The sequence below is a fragment of the Athene noctua genome, chromosome 1 (genome assembly GCF_965140245.1).
Source record: "Athene noctua chromosome 1, bAthNoc1.hap1.1, whole genome shotgun sequence".
Taxonomy (NCBI): Eukaryota; Metazoa; Chordata; class Aves; order Strigiformes; family Strigidae; genus Athene; species Athene noctua.
The window spans coordinates 62,521,037-62,535,885 of record NC_134037.1 but is presented as its reverse complement, the minus strand read 5'-3'; the positions used below and the strand labels follow the sequence as shown (position 1 = coordinate 62,535,885).

The window sequence follows — 14,849 nt, the reverse complement described above, 5'->3', positions numbered from 1 at the left end:
AAGTAACTTTCAAGAGAACACATGCTTAGTAAAGTGAAACAACAGTTGTTCTTAAGCGCTTTCTTAAAGAGTTTTTTTAAATGCCACTAAGGTCCTATTTATGAAGTAGAAAATATTCAAATATTCTCCACTGAAGACCATTTTGTCTTTTTTGTTTTTTTGATAAGTTGCCATTCTTGAGATCTCATTATTAAAGCAAGGTTTTTCTGAAACATTTTAAGCTTTTCTGAACCATTTCAACTTGTCAAAAAGATTTCCTTCATTCACATTAATGTGACACGTGACACAAAGTGGTTTCCTACCTTGAACTGAGGGGGATATGTAAATTTGCCTGGTTTTCAAGCTGTCTTAGAGCAGACAAACTGCTTTAGACAGTCAAAAATCATAAATACTTTCCTGTGAAATAAACAACGTCCAGGATGCTTGGATTTATGACTTCCAGTAGCCAAACAATTTTGCTTATCTAAGATAAATTATGGGATATTTTTAATAGATTTTGGCTACACAGAAAGTTTACAAATGCCTGCTTTTGGCAGGGGATACAATATTTCTTGATCATCAGAGAGTTACTGCACTGAGTTTTAAAGGACTGGAGTACTGGAGTCTTTATGCCCTCTCATTTCTCTGCCTCATGATACCAGGCCATTGAATCGCTTTCATGTAATGCAACACCACTGCATTAACACAATGATATGACAAGGACAGAAAAAAAAAGACAAACAAAAGAGGCACTTCCAAGCTGATGTTTTTTTCTATTCACCTTTGGGAAGAAAATGCACAGAACAAAAGTCCTAAGTAAACAGGAATTTGTAGGTTAGATAATACCTACAGAAGAAATCTATTGCACTTTCACCTGGAACAGATTAAATTTTTTTCCTGTCTCATTATGGCAATGGGTCTGAAGAAGCTGTGTGGAAAACAAGAACTGTATTTTCTGAAAAACACTGCAGCTTGGCCTACTTATAGTCAGTTCCATTAGAAACCTTCTGAAAATAAACACATAAATAAATGCACACAAAAAAAATATCTGAGAGGTGGAAAAGACGTGCTGTCAATGGGCATAATTTAGATGAAGGATCTGAATTGGAGCCAAGGAAAGCCAAATTGTTACCTTAGCTTTGTGATTTTCTGAGATGGATTTTTTTTTCCATCTGCCCTGCCTTTGGTTTTGATGAAAAAAAAAAAAAAAATCATTCATGTTGTGAATTTGAAACTTCTGGGGACAAAATATTTAATCAAAAATTAAACCCCAGTATTGACATCCTGTCATAGAAGTTCAGAAAGGAATTCAGAACTTCTTCCATAACTTCTTCATTGTTCTTTGTATAAGCAGCTACTGTCTTACACTTCTGGCAAATTTTGATACCCTTATGACTCTGCAGTACTGGAGGAACAGTACAAGACAGATGGATTTCCCTTTTATGCCCTTGCCTCATAGCACTGTCCAAATTACCTATCTGTGCAGTAGTTTACCTCAAAACTCTTTATTGGTGCTCTAAAGATAACACTTCCCTATCAACCTGTTAGGCATTTTTCCCCTCTGCTCTTTCTAATGAAGTACAAGGCAACAAATCTCCTCCATGTAATCCCTTGTTTTATGTACCAGAATTTATCTGTGACTGGACTGCACCACACTTCTTGAAATATTATCTTGCACATTTAAGTTGTGTTAATTTCATTGCTTACCTTCCTAGAAAAAGAACAAAAATACAGAAAATGCTTGAAGTGTTAGAAGAAACAATCACAGGTCTGGCCTAACACCTGGAATGCTGTATGATCTGGATCCTCAAAATGAGTACAAGGGAACAAAAGAAATATTAGACACTGATGAAACATGATTAAAATACCCAACTAATACATATGAGTTAGAATTGTCCTTATCTGTTGAAGAAATGAGTTCTATAACATCATGGATAGCATGGATAAGGCGATCAACTGTCCAACGTCTCTCCAAATACAAAAATGAAAATATCAGCAAGCAATGTCAAAAAACAGGAGGCATCTCTTCAAACGCTGTGTGGCTGTTATGCAGTTTGCTTTTACAGGAAACTGGATGATAGAAGTTCACAGTGGCTCAAAGCCATCAGATAAATTTATGGAAGAGAAAGACAGAAACAAATAAAGCTATTCAGCATACTAAATAGAAAGATAGAATTCTGGCTCACAGCATCCCTTGATAGCAATGCAGTGGCATTCGAGAAAATGTGTAGGAATGTTATAAAATATTGAAAGATTTATTTCATAAGTATGAAAAGCAAGGCAGTTTAGAACAAAAACATGTATTTTTAACAAGCTCTTTTTAGAGAGAAATTATTGACTAAGGCAATCAAATTGCAGACATGATTCGAAAAGTTGGAAGGAAAATAAATGAGGTAGAAAAGCTTCACAAGTAAGAGAAGTTTTGCCATCTATGAAAACAAGAAGACTATACTTCATTTGTCTTCTTCATTTAACTTTTGAGAATTCACTGAAAACATAGGAGAGGTAAAAAGAATCCACTGATTCTTGTCATTCTGTTCTTGGATGAAATCCTGAAAGCAGAATACAATCACTGCCAAAAGACATCTAACCAAAGAGTAAACATTATTAACTACTTCAAAGTGATCATGAGACTTGCAGAGATTTCAAAAAGTAAATATTTCTAAATGAGTCTGTAAGAATACATGTGAGCATAGTGACTACACATGTGTGTGCACAGATACAGTTTTAAGAGGGATTAACTTTTCTTCAGCCCTTTTCTCTGCAGAATGTATCCTATCCACTATCTTACTATATTTTTTAAGCAGTATTAAGAGATTTTTCTTTAAGAGGCAATACTTTATAAAAGCTTCAGAAAACATTATCTAGGGAACTTTTCTTCCTGCCCTGTAATCCACAGTGCCTAATTTTCCTTGTGTTGTGTTCACTCCCAAAATTTCTTGGATCTCAATGACTGCCTATAAAGAGGTAATCCTATCCTTAAAGTAAACCATGTAACTTTCATTGAAATCACTGAGTATATTCATGGTATAAAAAGTATTCCTTTATCAGGAAATGAAAATACTCACTTTGCATATTTTAGGACAAATGGTAAGAAGGAGAGAATTTCTTTCTCTCAAAAAAGCTCTACTGCATTTCCTACTCTAGCTATTGGGCTAGAGTAGAAAATTATTTAATGCTAGTCTGATAGTTTCATGTTGGCTGTAGCATTTGAGGACTAAGAACACCTTGTCTGAAAGGCCTCCCTGCAGTCTGCCCTAAAATTGCAGGCAGCACTTTCAAAGACTTGGCTAAATTTTTCTCATCCCGTTTTTCCTGGTTTATTTCTATGTGTGAGTGGCGAAGGGACAGAAGAGGGTCAGTGGAGTGAGAAGAAAAAGCAATAAAACATTGCTGAAAAATAAGTTTGCAATATACCCTTTCTCCAGAGAACAGAAAAGCAGAAATGTCAGAATTATGGGAAGAAATACTGTACTGGTAGGATTTTCAGAAAATGATACAGTTTCTAAAGTGTAAAATAGACAGTGCAAATCTGATTCTATACTGCTTGGAATTCTTAGCTAATCTTGTATTCTATTTATGTTCCTTACAGTATGCACGCACCTGATAACTGACATTTTCAGGCCTGAATACCTCTATCCCAGACAGTTTTCTGAGACATCACAACTTCAATGGACCACATAGCTGCTCAGCTGGATTACCTGCTAGTTTGCTCTGGTGAAGTGCTAATCAAAACCTAGCTCCAGAAATATGCCTGATCTGACTAATACAGAAGTAACAGACTACCGGAATTTTAACTTCAAGACAAGTATTTTTCTGTATCAGCTAAACCTTCAGCATTTTGCAAAATGCTTTATAAAGAGATGCCAATATAATTATATTTACATATCTAGTTTTCATTTTTATAGACAGCTAAATAACCAAACCCTGGGCTTCTGAAACATGCCACAGAGTTGGAACATTCTGATCTACACTATTTTATATATGGCAAAATACATCCTTTTTGAATGCATATGCTACTGGACAAACTTTGCAGACAGATAATATTTTTATTAGACCAATTAGTTTTCCAGAAAAAAAACTAAGCTTCTAGACAAGCTTTTTAGTACAAATGCCATTCATTGGGTCTGAAGCAGAAGCTAAAAACAAACTGAGAAAAATTGCTTAGAATTCAATTAGAAATGTTGTTGGTACCTGTGGAGCAGAGAATTAATTTCCTAGGGATTGCCTTCTACATACGTAAGCATTTCCAAAAATGCAAATGCTGTATTAACAAATATGAAACATCAGACTTGCTTTCCTTCACATTTCTATAAACCTCAGCTTGAAAATTTGGTTGGAAAAGATGACAAACACATTTATAAGAGAAAGGTATTATCACTGGGAGGTTGAAGACTGAGGTTTCTCTACTCACTTTAACTCATCTTGAGCTATTCTTTCTTGCATATTCAGCTCTCTACTTCTCAGCTCTGCGATCATTCTGTCAGCCTCACTCTGCAGTTCTGGAAGACTCTTCTCCAAGGTCTCATCTTGGGTTCTGAGTGTTTCATTCAGTTTTATAGCATCTTCTTTTGCAGCTGCAGGGGCCAAAAATATTTATGTAGCAAGTTAGTAAATAAAAACAACAGAGAGGCTTTAAGCATCTGCCCATCAACTCTATCAGCAAAGTGGAATGCAACTTGCACTGGTTATTCTTGCTGTAAAATATAAAGGACCGTTAATCTGATGATGAGTAACAAATGAGGAAAAAGTTGTATGTTTCACCAAACCTTTTATTATATCTCAATTTTAAGCACAATCACTGAAGTGAGGAAGTCTTTATATCCAGTATAAGAAATATATTGCTCCCCTCCTCCTCCCCCTGAAAGAAAGAATTGGCACTGAACCTTTGAAACAGCAGAAGATAATGTGGTATATTGCTCACAGAATTAAGGAGCAGGTAGTACAAGCAATGAAAATTAGATTTAAATTACTTTTGGAGAACTTTAAAATATGTCATTTTTGGAATTCAGACTTAACAGTGCTAGGAATAATAAATGATTGGGAAATTTCAGAAGAAGGAGGAGAGAGAAGAAGAGTGAAAGACACCCACAGATGTCGAAACCCACTCATGTATTTAGAAGCATTTAGCCAGAAATGGAAAAGAAGGTTATGAAAGTTGGAATATATGATGGTACACTGTAAATGTATTACATGTTTGGAATATCTGAATTATTCTTATCTGATAAAGCTGTATATATGGTATCATATTCAGGGACTGAATAAAATCTTTCTGCCATAGTGCAGCATGACATAACACTTTCAGAAGGAACTAGGTCATTTATGATAATCATTTCAAGGTCTTTTCCAACCTAGATGATTCTGTGATTCTGTGAATCAGTTCCATCTTCAGTTTTAAAAAGTACTGCTGCCTTTTCATAGGCACAGGACTCCCAACTAACTGATTTCTCCAAAATAGTACAGTTCCTGGTCACATGACTACTTCTGAGTATTTTAAATTAAATCTTTAATTGAACAAATTAAAATCTGTCTTCTAGAATTCAAATTACTATTTCATCTACATATTGTGTAGTTTTAGAGCAAATTATGAAGAAAATTCTAATCCAATGATGTCTTCAGTTTGTTGGTGAGAACTGAGATTTGGATCTTTAATCAAGAGTGGTTATGTCTGGGGTAGTGAGGCATGGAAAAAAATTACACTTTGCTTCTGTACATTATGTTATGTATCATTACTAAGTTACCTCAGGCCAGGAATAGGCATATATTTATTTTTTAAAAAAATTCTGGAATAAATAGTAATCTAACCTCCCCAAATATGTACCTTCAAGGAGAAAATGGATATATTATCTCAGCTTTCAATAGATTCAGAAAAATTTATATCTAGTTTTCTCCATCCTCCTCATAACAATCTTTACTTTCTAGTCTTACCATACTGGAAATTATCAGAGTCCAGTGGTGGTAAAAGATTTGGATGCACTGACATAGATGAACATAAAGTAGTTCAAAGCTGAGAAAATTCCGTAGTTAGGAGCAAAAACTAGTTACAGGTACTCAGAAGTTCAGAAATTCAGAAATCAGTTCAGTGGAAATGGATCGATGGTCAGAGTGTGGTTGTTAAAACAATTCACTACCAGCTTCTCACTTGTAATAAGTTTTTATGGTTTGAAGAATTCCTCAATTCCCTGATGTTTAGGGAGGCAGCTGTCAGATCTACAATCATGCATTTCTGACCACTGCCATTCTCAAGCATTATCTTCAGTAAATGGAAAGAAATAGGTCCTTGGATGGCATTTCATCCTAAAGTTGTTGCCTACTGGCAACAAGTTCTAGGGAGCTCAAGGTCACAGATACAGGCCTGCATTTCTAGAGATCCAAACCACTATGACTTTCAGAAATCTGTAATCTAGGAATGGGGGACGAGGATAAAGAATGTCTGCAAACTGGTTGGTCATCTCAATCGAAACATCATGAGTGGACATAAAGTCTTCAACGAACAATCTAGCAATGTCTTACAGGTCAAAAAGAGTAGAAGCGAAGAAGGTATAGGGTCAACATTCAGTTCAAATGCTGTCAAATTTTAAAATAATCTAGAAATGGCTCCAACATAAGGTAAAAGTTTATCCTCAGTTTTTGAAAGATGGTGATCTTGAACAGGAAGACATTTGAGGATGGCAATCAGAATTAAGCATATAGAAATTATCACAACTAGAGGAAAAACACTCTGAAGAACTCAAGCTGGAATGGCCAGATAATGACCATTCTAGAAATCTGAAAGATCTGGTGCATGACATTGCAAATCCAGGAAGAAGACTGACTGAGAACAAGCAAATGTAGTGCCTGCTTTGAAGAAATTGGAATTCCATACGGCCTTAGAATTTGCTTTGGAAGTAAGTGGAAAACAGGATGTGAAATAAATTAATGTAGATGTTTGTTTTTTTTTCTGAAGTTAGTATGTGTCAGACTATAGGGTTTAATAGCAAATCCAGCTGAATATTTTCATTACTGATTCTGGGAAAAAAAAAAAAAAAAAAAAAAAAAGGAAGTCTACTGATAAAATACGCTTATGAGGAAAAGTTGTAAGACAGTCTTAATAGAGAAGGATTGGAATGCTGTGCAGAATGAACTGGGTGACCTTCAAATCTGAAGTAATCGGACCGGAATGAGATTCAATAGTAGAAAAAATAAGGTTGTGAACTAAATAACAACAGAAATTTCAGCTGTAAACTATGGCTTTGTCAGATACAAAGTACAAATGAGAAGAACATAGCTATATTATGAATCTCCAATGGCACCCAGCTGTGAAAAAAAGGAAATGTTATTCTAGAATGTATTAGGAGAGCTGACATAGGCAGGTTTTACTGCTACTGAAGTGCAAGATACTGATGGAAGCTCTTTTCAATATCTGTTACCTGTGTTCAGGAAAGATGAACCTAATTTTGAACAGAGGAGGGGAAATTATATGAAGGTAAGCAGGAGATTTAGGAGAATATGCTTTAAGGTGTTTTAGTCTAGAAAAAAAAGGAGCTGAAGGGGAATATGATTCCTCTCTACAAACATAGTTGGGGGTGGGGGAGGGAGGAGAAGCACTAGGGACAGAAAAAACCCTATTTGAAATAAGGAACAAAGTTAGCAAAAGCACATGATGATAAACTAAACATGAATATTTTTAGCTAGAAATGAGAAGGTCTGTAGTTATGAAGCGTTCACAACTGCCTCCTATTCAGATTGTGTGTATTTGTGGAAACTACTTTGAAGATGAGGGTTAGAAAGTTTATGATAGCAGGGGAGTGGATGCAGCAACCCAGGAGGTATCTTTCAGTGCTGTGCTCCTGTATTTCATCTATTCTTAAAATTTTTCTTGGCCACAAGGCAAACACATTGATTTTAAAGTCTTTGTCTACTTCTAAGATACCACATAAATTTATTTAACTCCCTCAATGTCTTCTAACTCTGAACTTCGTATTGTTAATTCTGCTTAAGGAAACTTTCGTTTGGGTTACAAACACTGGGCATAAACTTTGTGGAGCAAAAAATTGGTTTAGCCCTTGTCATCCCAAATTCATCTTGAAATATGAGGAACCTGGTTTTTTGTATTAAAAAAAAATCTTGAAAACTTGCTTAGTTTTTCTTGTTGCTTTTCCCGCATTTACTTAATGTCAAAGTTGCACATCCTAAAGATATCCTAAATTGCTCTTCAGTTCATCTACAGAGCATGTATGGGAATGCATTACATTAAAGGCAATATAAAATGTATTTTATAGCTCTTGGACAAAAGTGGAAGCTTTCCCTTTCAATGAAATGGGCCATCAGAAGCGTAACTACTGAAATCAGTAATGTAGTGGGAGTTTTATGGAACAAAGGACAGATCAGTATTTTTCAAGTAAAAAACCATGCCTGTGATTGCCAATCTTTATCATATTTTTCAGCCATTATCTTATTTAATAGCTTCCTGAAATATATATGTCTTGCTTTTCAAAGCCATCTACAATACTTTTACTCATAAGTCTTTACTGCATTGTAAGTGCAGTGAAGCAGCTTGTGGAAGAGAGTTGGCTCCATGCCACTACTTCAGTAGGGTTAGGAGCCACTTGTAAATTCCAAGCAGCAGATGTTCATTAACAGCAAGTAGTAATGTATTTTTGAAGACATTTTGGGGAATTAAGATGAAGTGTTAATGTACCAAGTGCTAAAATTACAACAAGTTTTTTTACCAATACATGTTTTTAACTGCTTTGAAAATAAACAAAAGCTAAGCCCTGTTTGTTACTACAACATAATAGTTCTTCAAATAACTGCAAAAATCCTGAAGGAACATACTCAATTTTCTGCTCATCTTTGTTCATAATTGCCAATACGCTGTTTATATAAACTGCATCTGTAGAATGGAAAAAGTGAAGATGACTGTAGTTTCTTCACTCAACATTTAAAGCACATGACATTTCTCAGTGCATAGACTCTTTCTCACTGTCTCACAGACCCTCTTCCCCACCATCCTTCAGTTTTCTTGAGAAACGATTGGCTTTTTTCTTCCCCCCCACAAATACCTTCAGCAGCTTGGAGAATGCCTTTGACGAACTGTCCAAGAGATTTTGCTCGGTCATTAGTCCTCTCAGCATCCTGCTTGGTTTGCTCACCATCTGCTGTCACCTTGGTAGCCTAGTGATCCAAATTCAGGAAAAATATAATTAAAAACAGGACAAGGCTGCACTATGTGATATTCCTACTGGCTGAATCTATGTACAAAACTTTCCTCAGGCAAAAGGCAAATCAATGAATTATTGATCAGATGCATGGGAAATGACATGATCTGTTCGAGTACACAATTAAATTTTATTACTTTTTCCTTTAAGTGGAAATTGGAAGGCTTTATTTTAGGTTCTTAGGAACCCTAGTTGTGTGCAACAGCACACGAAAGGAGACAGGATGAAATTATTCACGAATTTGCTTAAAGAAATGTTGTTTGGAGCCTTTTAATAGATTCTTCAGGGAATACATTCCATAGTTTCACAGTTGTGCACTTTTCAATTGACAAAGTGCAGCAGATACCATGACCTCTTTGTTTCCTCCCCGGAGGTGTTCTCAAAGAGACAGTTCATGCCAACAAGCAAGAAGAATTTTAAATCAATACATTAAATAAACCAAGAAAGGGATAAAAAAAAAAGAGTTAGTGGGTTGGTTTTTTTTTCAGCTCTAATAGTTGAAGTTGTTTATAACATATGGGGGGGCTCAGTAAAATTTTAGCTTTGTGTAACTAAATGCTTTATAATTTTATTGAATCACAGCAGCAGGATGAAGACAGACATCTGCTGCAGACCTGGAAAACATTCTGAGGAAGGGAATCATCTTAAGACATTCTAGTTAGCTCTCATGGTACCTGTTTATAAAATGCACCCATTTTTACTACAAATCAGCTGACCATTTCAAACAACAAAGCTTGTCAAACCACTGTAAAGCAAAAAACCCCCATTTTTTTCCTTTGGGGATTGCATTCCCAAGAAAAGTCTCAAAGCAAGGCATTATGATCTTTCAAGTCTCTGGGAAATAAATGACTAGAAGGTCAATAATTCAAAATGAGCTTAAGTTTTCCCTGACTTAAGCTGTACAAACTGTTTTCTCAATTAAACACACACACACACACACATCCCATTTCAATATCAGTCAAAGAGAAGTAGTATCACTTTTACACATTTATTTTTGCCTGATTAGCCTCTAGATGGAAGCCCTCAAGATACAACATGACAGTTTGGTTTCTGAAATAAAATTCCTGGCATTATCATACCACTTACAGTTTTAGTTTACTTCAGAGTAGTTACTCTGAAAGTAATTTCTATGAAAATGGTTCAGGTAAATAGAATTATACAGGAAGAATTAAGAACCCATACTGATGGAGGCAGGTTAGTTCTATTTCATCCCTACATCATCCCTACCTAGGATTTACAAACCCACTTTACCTGCCTGGATACAGAACTAAAATAATGTCACAGTGAGCTGTAAGAAGCAATTGGGATAGGAAAAAAGCAAAATTACAGAATGGTCTTGATGGACCGCTGCTCCAATCCAGCTTGGCATTTCTGATGTTATTTCATTCTTCATGTAGTTGAGAACTACCTTATTATTTATTGTCAAATCCTCCACAATCAGTCTTTTATTCTTTTGGTTTTATTTGCTTGGAGTCTTCACTTTTATTATATGCTGTAATATTTCTAAATCCTTTACACAAATCGTGTTTTATAATTTACATATACTTTTCTTAGTTTTGATTACTTTTTCCACACTGATGTTAATTCCAACTGGCCACTTTAACCTCTCAATATTTGTGACTGAATGGCACATACAACATTTTTGTGCACATTAATCTGTCATCGAACAGTTTTCATTTCCTCTCAGTGACAGTTCTCTTTAGTAGTTAAATCCCATTCAGCTCCACTGAAGGCTTTCTGTATTTTGCCACAATTTGCTTTGCTGAAAAATAATCTTTCACTTCATTATCATCTGGTCTAGCTTTAACTCCATAAACCAAATTAAATGGCAAACATCCTTCACACTGTACTTAGCCATTTCATGGCTAAGTAAATGTTTCCATTTGTTAATAAAGTCCTACTCATTTTCTATATATTCAGTTTACTACAGTTCACCATTTCTATAAGGTCAGTCTTCAGCATCTCCTAACAGTTTAAACAGGCACAACAAACTCTTTCTGGGGGAGCAATAAGGGTTAGGCAGACCCAGATCAAACGTTTGGAATGAATCTTCAAGAAATCTGGATACAAATAAGACACTTTGGCATAAAGGAGATCCCTACCATGGAAACTAGTAAACAAAGTACGTGAGATCAGTGAACCTGCTTTGGTGTTGTTCACAGCTTGTATTTAGTGACGAAAGTTCCATGGAAGGCCTTGTCCCAATCTGAAGACTATTAGCCACTTAGCAATTTAGGCTATTAGCAAGTACTAGCAATTACACACACATTTCTGTGTTGGCTTTGTTTGTGTGCTTAGTCTGAGGCCTTAATCAAGCCATATGAAACGCCTCTGGAAGGCATGTGCAGGGGAGCCCTACAAGAATTTCTCCAGCTACTGAGCTGCAGACCACAGAAGGAGGAGTAAACACAGACCTCAGTGTACAGATGGAAGTTCTTGGCTCTCCCTTCAAATGCTTCCAACTACTGCAAACTAAGTTGCCTCTGCTACAATTCCAGAAATTTTTGAGCTTTAGAAATTCAGCAGTATAGGAGATATGAAAGAGGTTACAAAGTCAAAAGAAGTATTTCAATCAAGAGGAGTGATTCTGATCCCTGTCTTTCCTGAAGGCTCTGAAGGTACCTAATTGGAAGGGAAGAGGGGGTTTTGATTAAAAGCAGTGTGCTGAAAGGAAGAGTCTGAGGTCTGCCTCTGGTGGTAGATGTGGGAATGGGCATGCAAACATATAAGAATGTAATTAGTGTGAGGAAGATGTGAGGATCTTCTGTACGGCAAAACTGAATGAAGGAAAGAATATGATGAAAAAAAAAAAAAAGTGCTGCACTGATGTAAGAGATCAGTGGTTGAAAAGAGACCACAAGGAAGCAAAAACCCCAAAGGTTTTGTAAAGACTAAATACCATTGTCTTCTACATTTTATCTTAGAATGGATAGAATTTTTTTCATGGAAACAAACTCCTCACTGGTCCTCATCAACCTTTTTCTTCATCACGACTTATTTCACTTGGAAAATTTAGTGAGCCTGCAAATCAGATGCCGGGAAAAACTTTGCTATCTATAGTTGTACAATGTGCTCCAAGTGTTAGCCATTATGTAGGTATCAGCTATATCTTAATTTGCGAATGAGACTTGAACACACTACATCAGGACTCAACTCTTCTTTTTGGGACATTAATCCTATTTACAAACACAGAAAGAGAAGGATAGGGCTTGCCACCAGTTGCCAGTCCCCAAATTAACAAAACCAACTGCAATCCAGTTAACAACTCTCTGTAAGGATAACTGGAAATCATAAGGCTACTTACTGCTGCAATGGGAAATTGCAGAAAGGAAAACTAAGATTACACCTTCAATATTTTTCCTTCCAAGACTAGTCTACAGAAAGTCAGAATTACAACATTATTCTAGGTCACCTCCATGGAGTATTAAAATGTATTTAATTTTTGGTGGTGGTAGGAGCAATTAGAAAAAAATCAACTATGCAAAGGAAAAAAAATTGTCTTAGTCTAAGGTTCAGAAATCTTAATACAAGAAATATAATCCTCCCTTCTTGCCAGGCTGTCATGAGTTAAAAATCCACCTAGAATTAAAACTGCCAAGTTATTTCTGGGGGAAAAAAAAAAAAATCGAACAGAAGTGGAAAAACAAGCTTTCTTTACACTCACAATGACAGTACATATAGATAAATACCTGTGTATGCGGGGGAGGGTGGGGGGGGGTGGGGGGGTATATAGACAAACACATACACGTATACACAAACACACTACAGATGCTTTTCCTGTGCACTACCCATGATTTAATATTTTTAAAATTTAATATAATCCACACAAACAAACCAGTTTCTCTGAGAATTTTAGTTCTGTAAGCCATGAATGATTTTAAGACAGGATGCTAAAACCTTATGGGGCTTGCGTAAATTTTCTCAGGTGTAAATTCATCAGTACAGTAATCCATGTTTTCCTTATTTGGCTATTTCAATGCAGGGTAGCACAACTCACGAGTAAGATTTTTGCTAGTTCTTCATATTAATGTATTTTGAACAGCTGTAATTTTATTGTGGCTGGTCCAGTGTCCTATTTTTTTCTCCACTAGGTGGCAGAATTTATATTATTTTCTTAAACAATGTCTTTTACTGACCAAAATAAGGTCTATATTGAAATAAAACTTTCCTAATAAAAAGAGTAAATAGCACATCGATTGAAATCCAGAAGACTGTCACTACCCTCATAAATGAAATATAGAACACATATATTTAACTAAACTCACAGACCTTGTGCATATATTTGAATTCTCCCTTTAAATATTGTCCCCATTTCAATTACTTCCTTCATTGACTCTTAATGAGAAATTGTTATTTGTTAAACCAAGACTTCCATTGCCTTGCTATAAAATTTCTTAAAAATAAGTGAATCGGGCTAGGCTACCATTTGCTCTACAGCTCCTGGAGAAACAAGCCAACACAACAGATAACCCAAAATGGAAAAGGAAACTGCAAAACCGCAAAACTTTTCCTATAATGTGCTTGAGATGGTTGGCCATTAAGTAACTGAGTGAAGTCAGGCTACCTGTACTGCAACAGGCGATCCCACAGAGAAAAAGGCTGAGAACTATCTTGAGACAGTCAGACTCCAGAGATTTCAAAGGCAATGATGTTGTTGATGCAGAAAGCATCAACAAAGGGATGAGAAGATGTTGTTGATGCAGAAAGCAGATAGCCTTACCAGAGACAGTGCTGATGTTCAGAATAAAATGAAGGAAACCAGGCAGTTCAGTTTCTGAAAGCCTCAGCCAGTCAAAGAAAAGCACCAGATGTGAGAAACTGTGGTAATCCCATGGTTTTGTTGCCATTAGGTTTGTAACATAACCTGTAGCTGAAGCTATGAGAAAGTCCATAAATGCTCTATCAAGAACCTTCTTTCCTTTAGTGTCAGCTTTTCCATATTGGCTCATTCTTGGATGCTCTGCATGAGCTTTATAAAATTTTCTTGCATCATTGTAAAGTTTTGCAGAAAATGCATCTCAATATATTGGTCCACAAAAAAAGGTTGTCAGAGGACTTGCTGCCATTTCAAACACTGAGACTGAGAAGCACCTTATAAATCATCTATTCATTTATATTTAGTTGATATTCAGAAGATTTCTGTCTTTATGCATCCTTAACCAAACCCATAGACCTCAATGTGATCATAGACTTACTCTTGTCAGTAGTTCATCCATTTCTGTCACAAGGGTATCCAGATTTTCTTGTGCTAGCTGAAGAAGTCTCTCTGGTGCTCGCTGAGGTGAAAGCAAATGCTGTTGAGGAAGAGAGGAGGGACAGTGAAAGTCTGTATTTAATGGATCTCAGTGCTCCCAAATATCGTAGAGAAGCATCAAAATTTTCCTTTTCATTAGGGTAAGGAACTCTGTTTTGCTATTGACTCCTGTGTCACATCCATCCAACATACTTTTCTCAGGGATCTTGACAGTTTCACATAGTTTAGTAGATAACCTGTAAGTATGGTAGGGAACATACAATATAGAAAATACATAACTGCTTTATGGACCACCACCATGAACACCATTTCATTGTACGCGACATGACTTCTGTTCTTGCAGTGTAGTTCCTTGCATATGTGTACATAAATTACTGCTGCAAGATTTATTTATTAAAACAAGTCAAAATAAATAA

General features: G+C 36.0%; 1 protein-coding gene across 2 annotated transcripts in view; it reads right to left on the bottom strand.

Annotated features, from left to right (window-relative positions):
- The window catches only part of LAMA2 (laminin subunit alpha 2), a 383,623-nt gene that overhangs the window by 77,879 nt on the left and 290,895 nt on the right, over window positions 1-14,849 (bottom strand). For both annotated transcript variants that reach the window (XM_074896288.1, XM_074896289.1), the window contains 3 exons: window positions 14,375-14,473; window positions 9,024-9,135; window positions 4,394-4,556 (listed from right to left, as the gene is read on the bottom strand). In XM_074896288.1, the coding sequence (XP_074752389.1) occupies window positions 4,394-4,556; window positions 9,024-9,135; window positions 14,375-14,473 (374 nt within the window). The remainder of the gene's footprint in view (window positions 1-4,393; window positions 4,557-9,023; window positions 9,136-14,374; window positions 14,474-14,849) is intronic.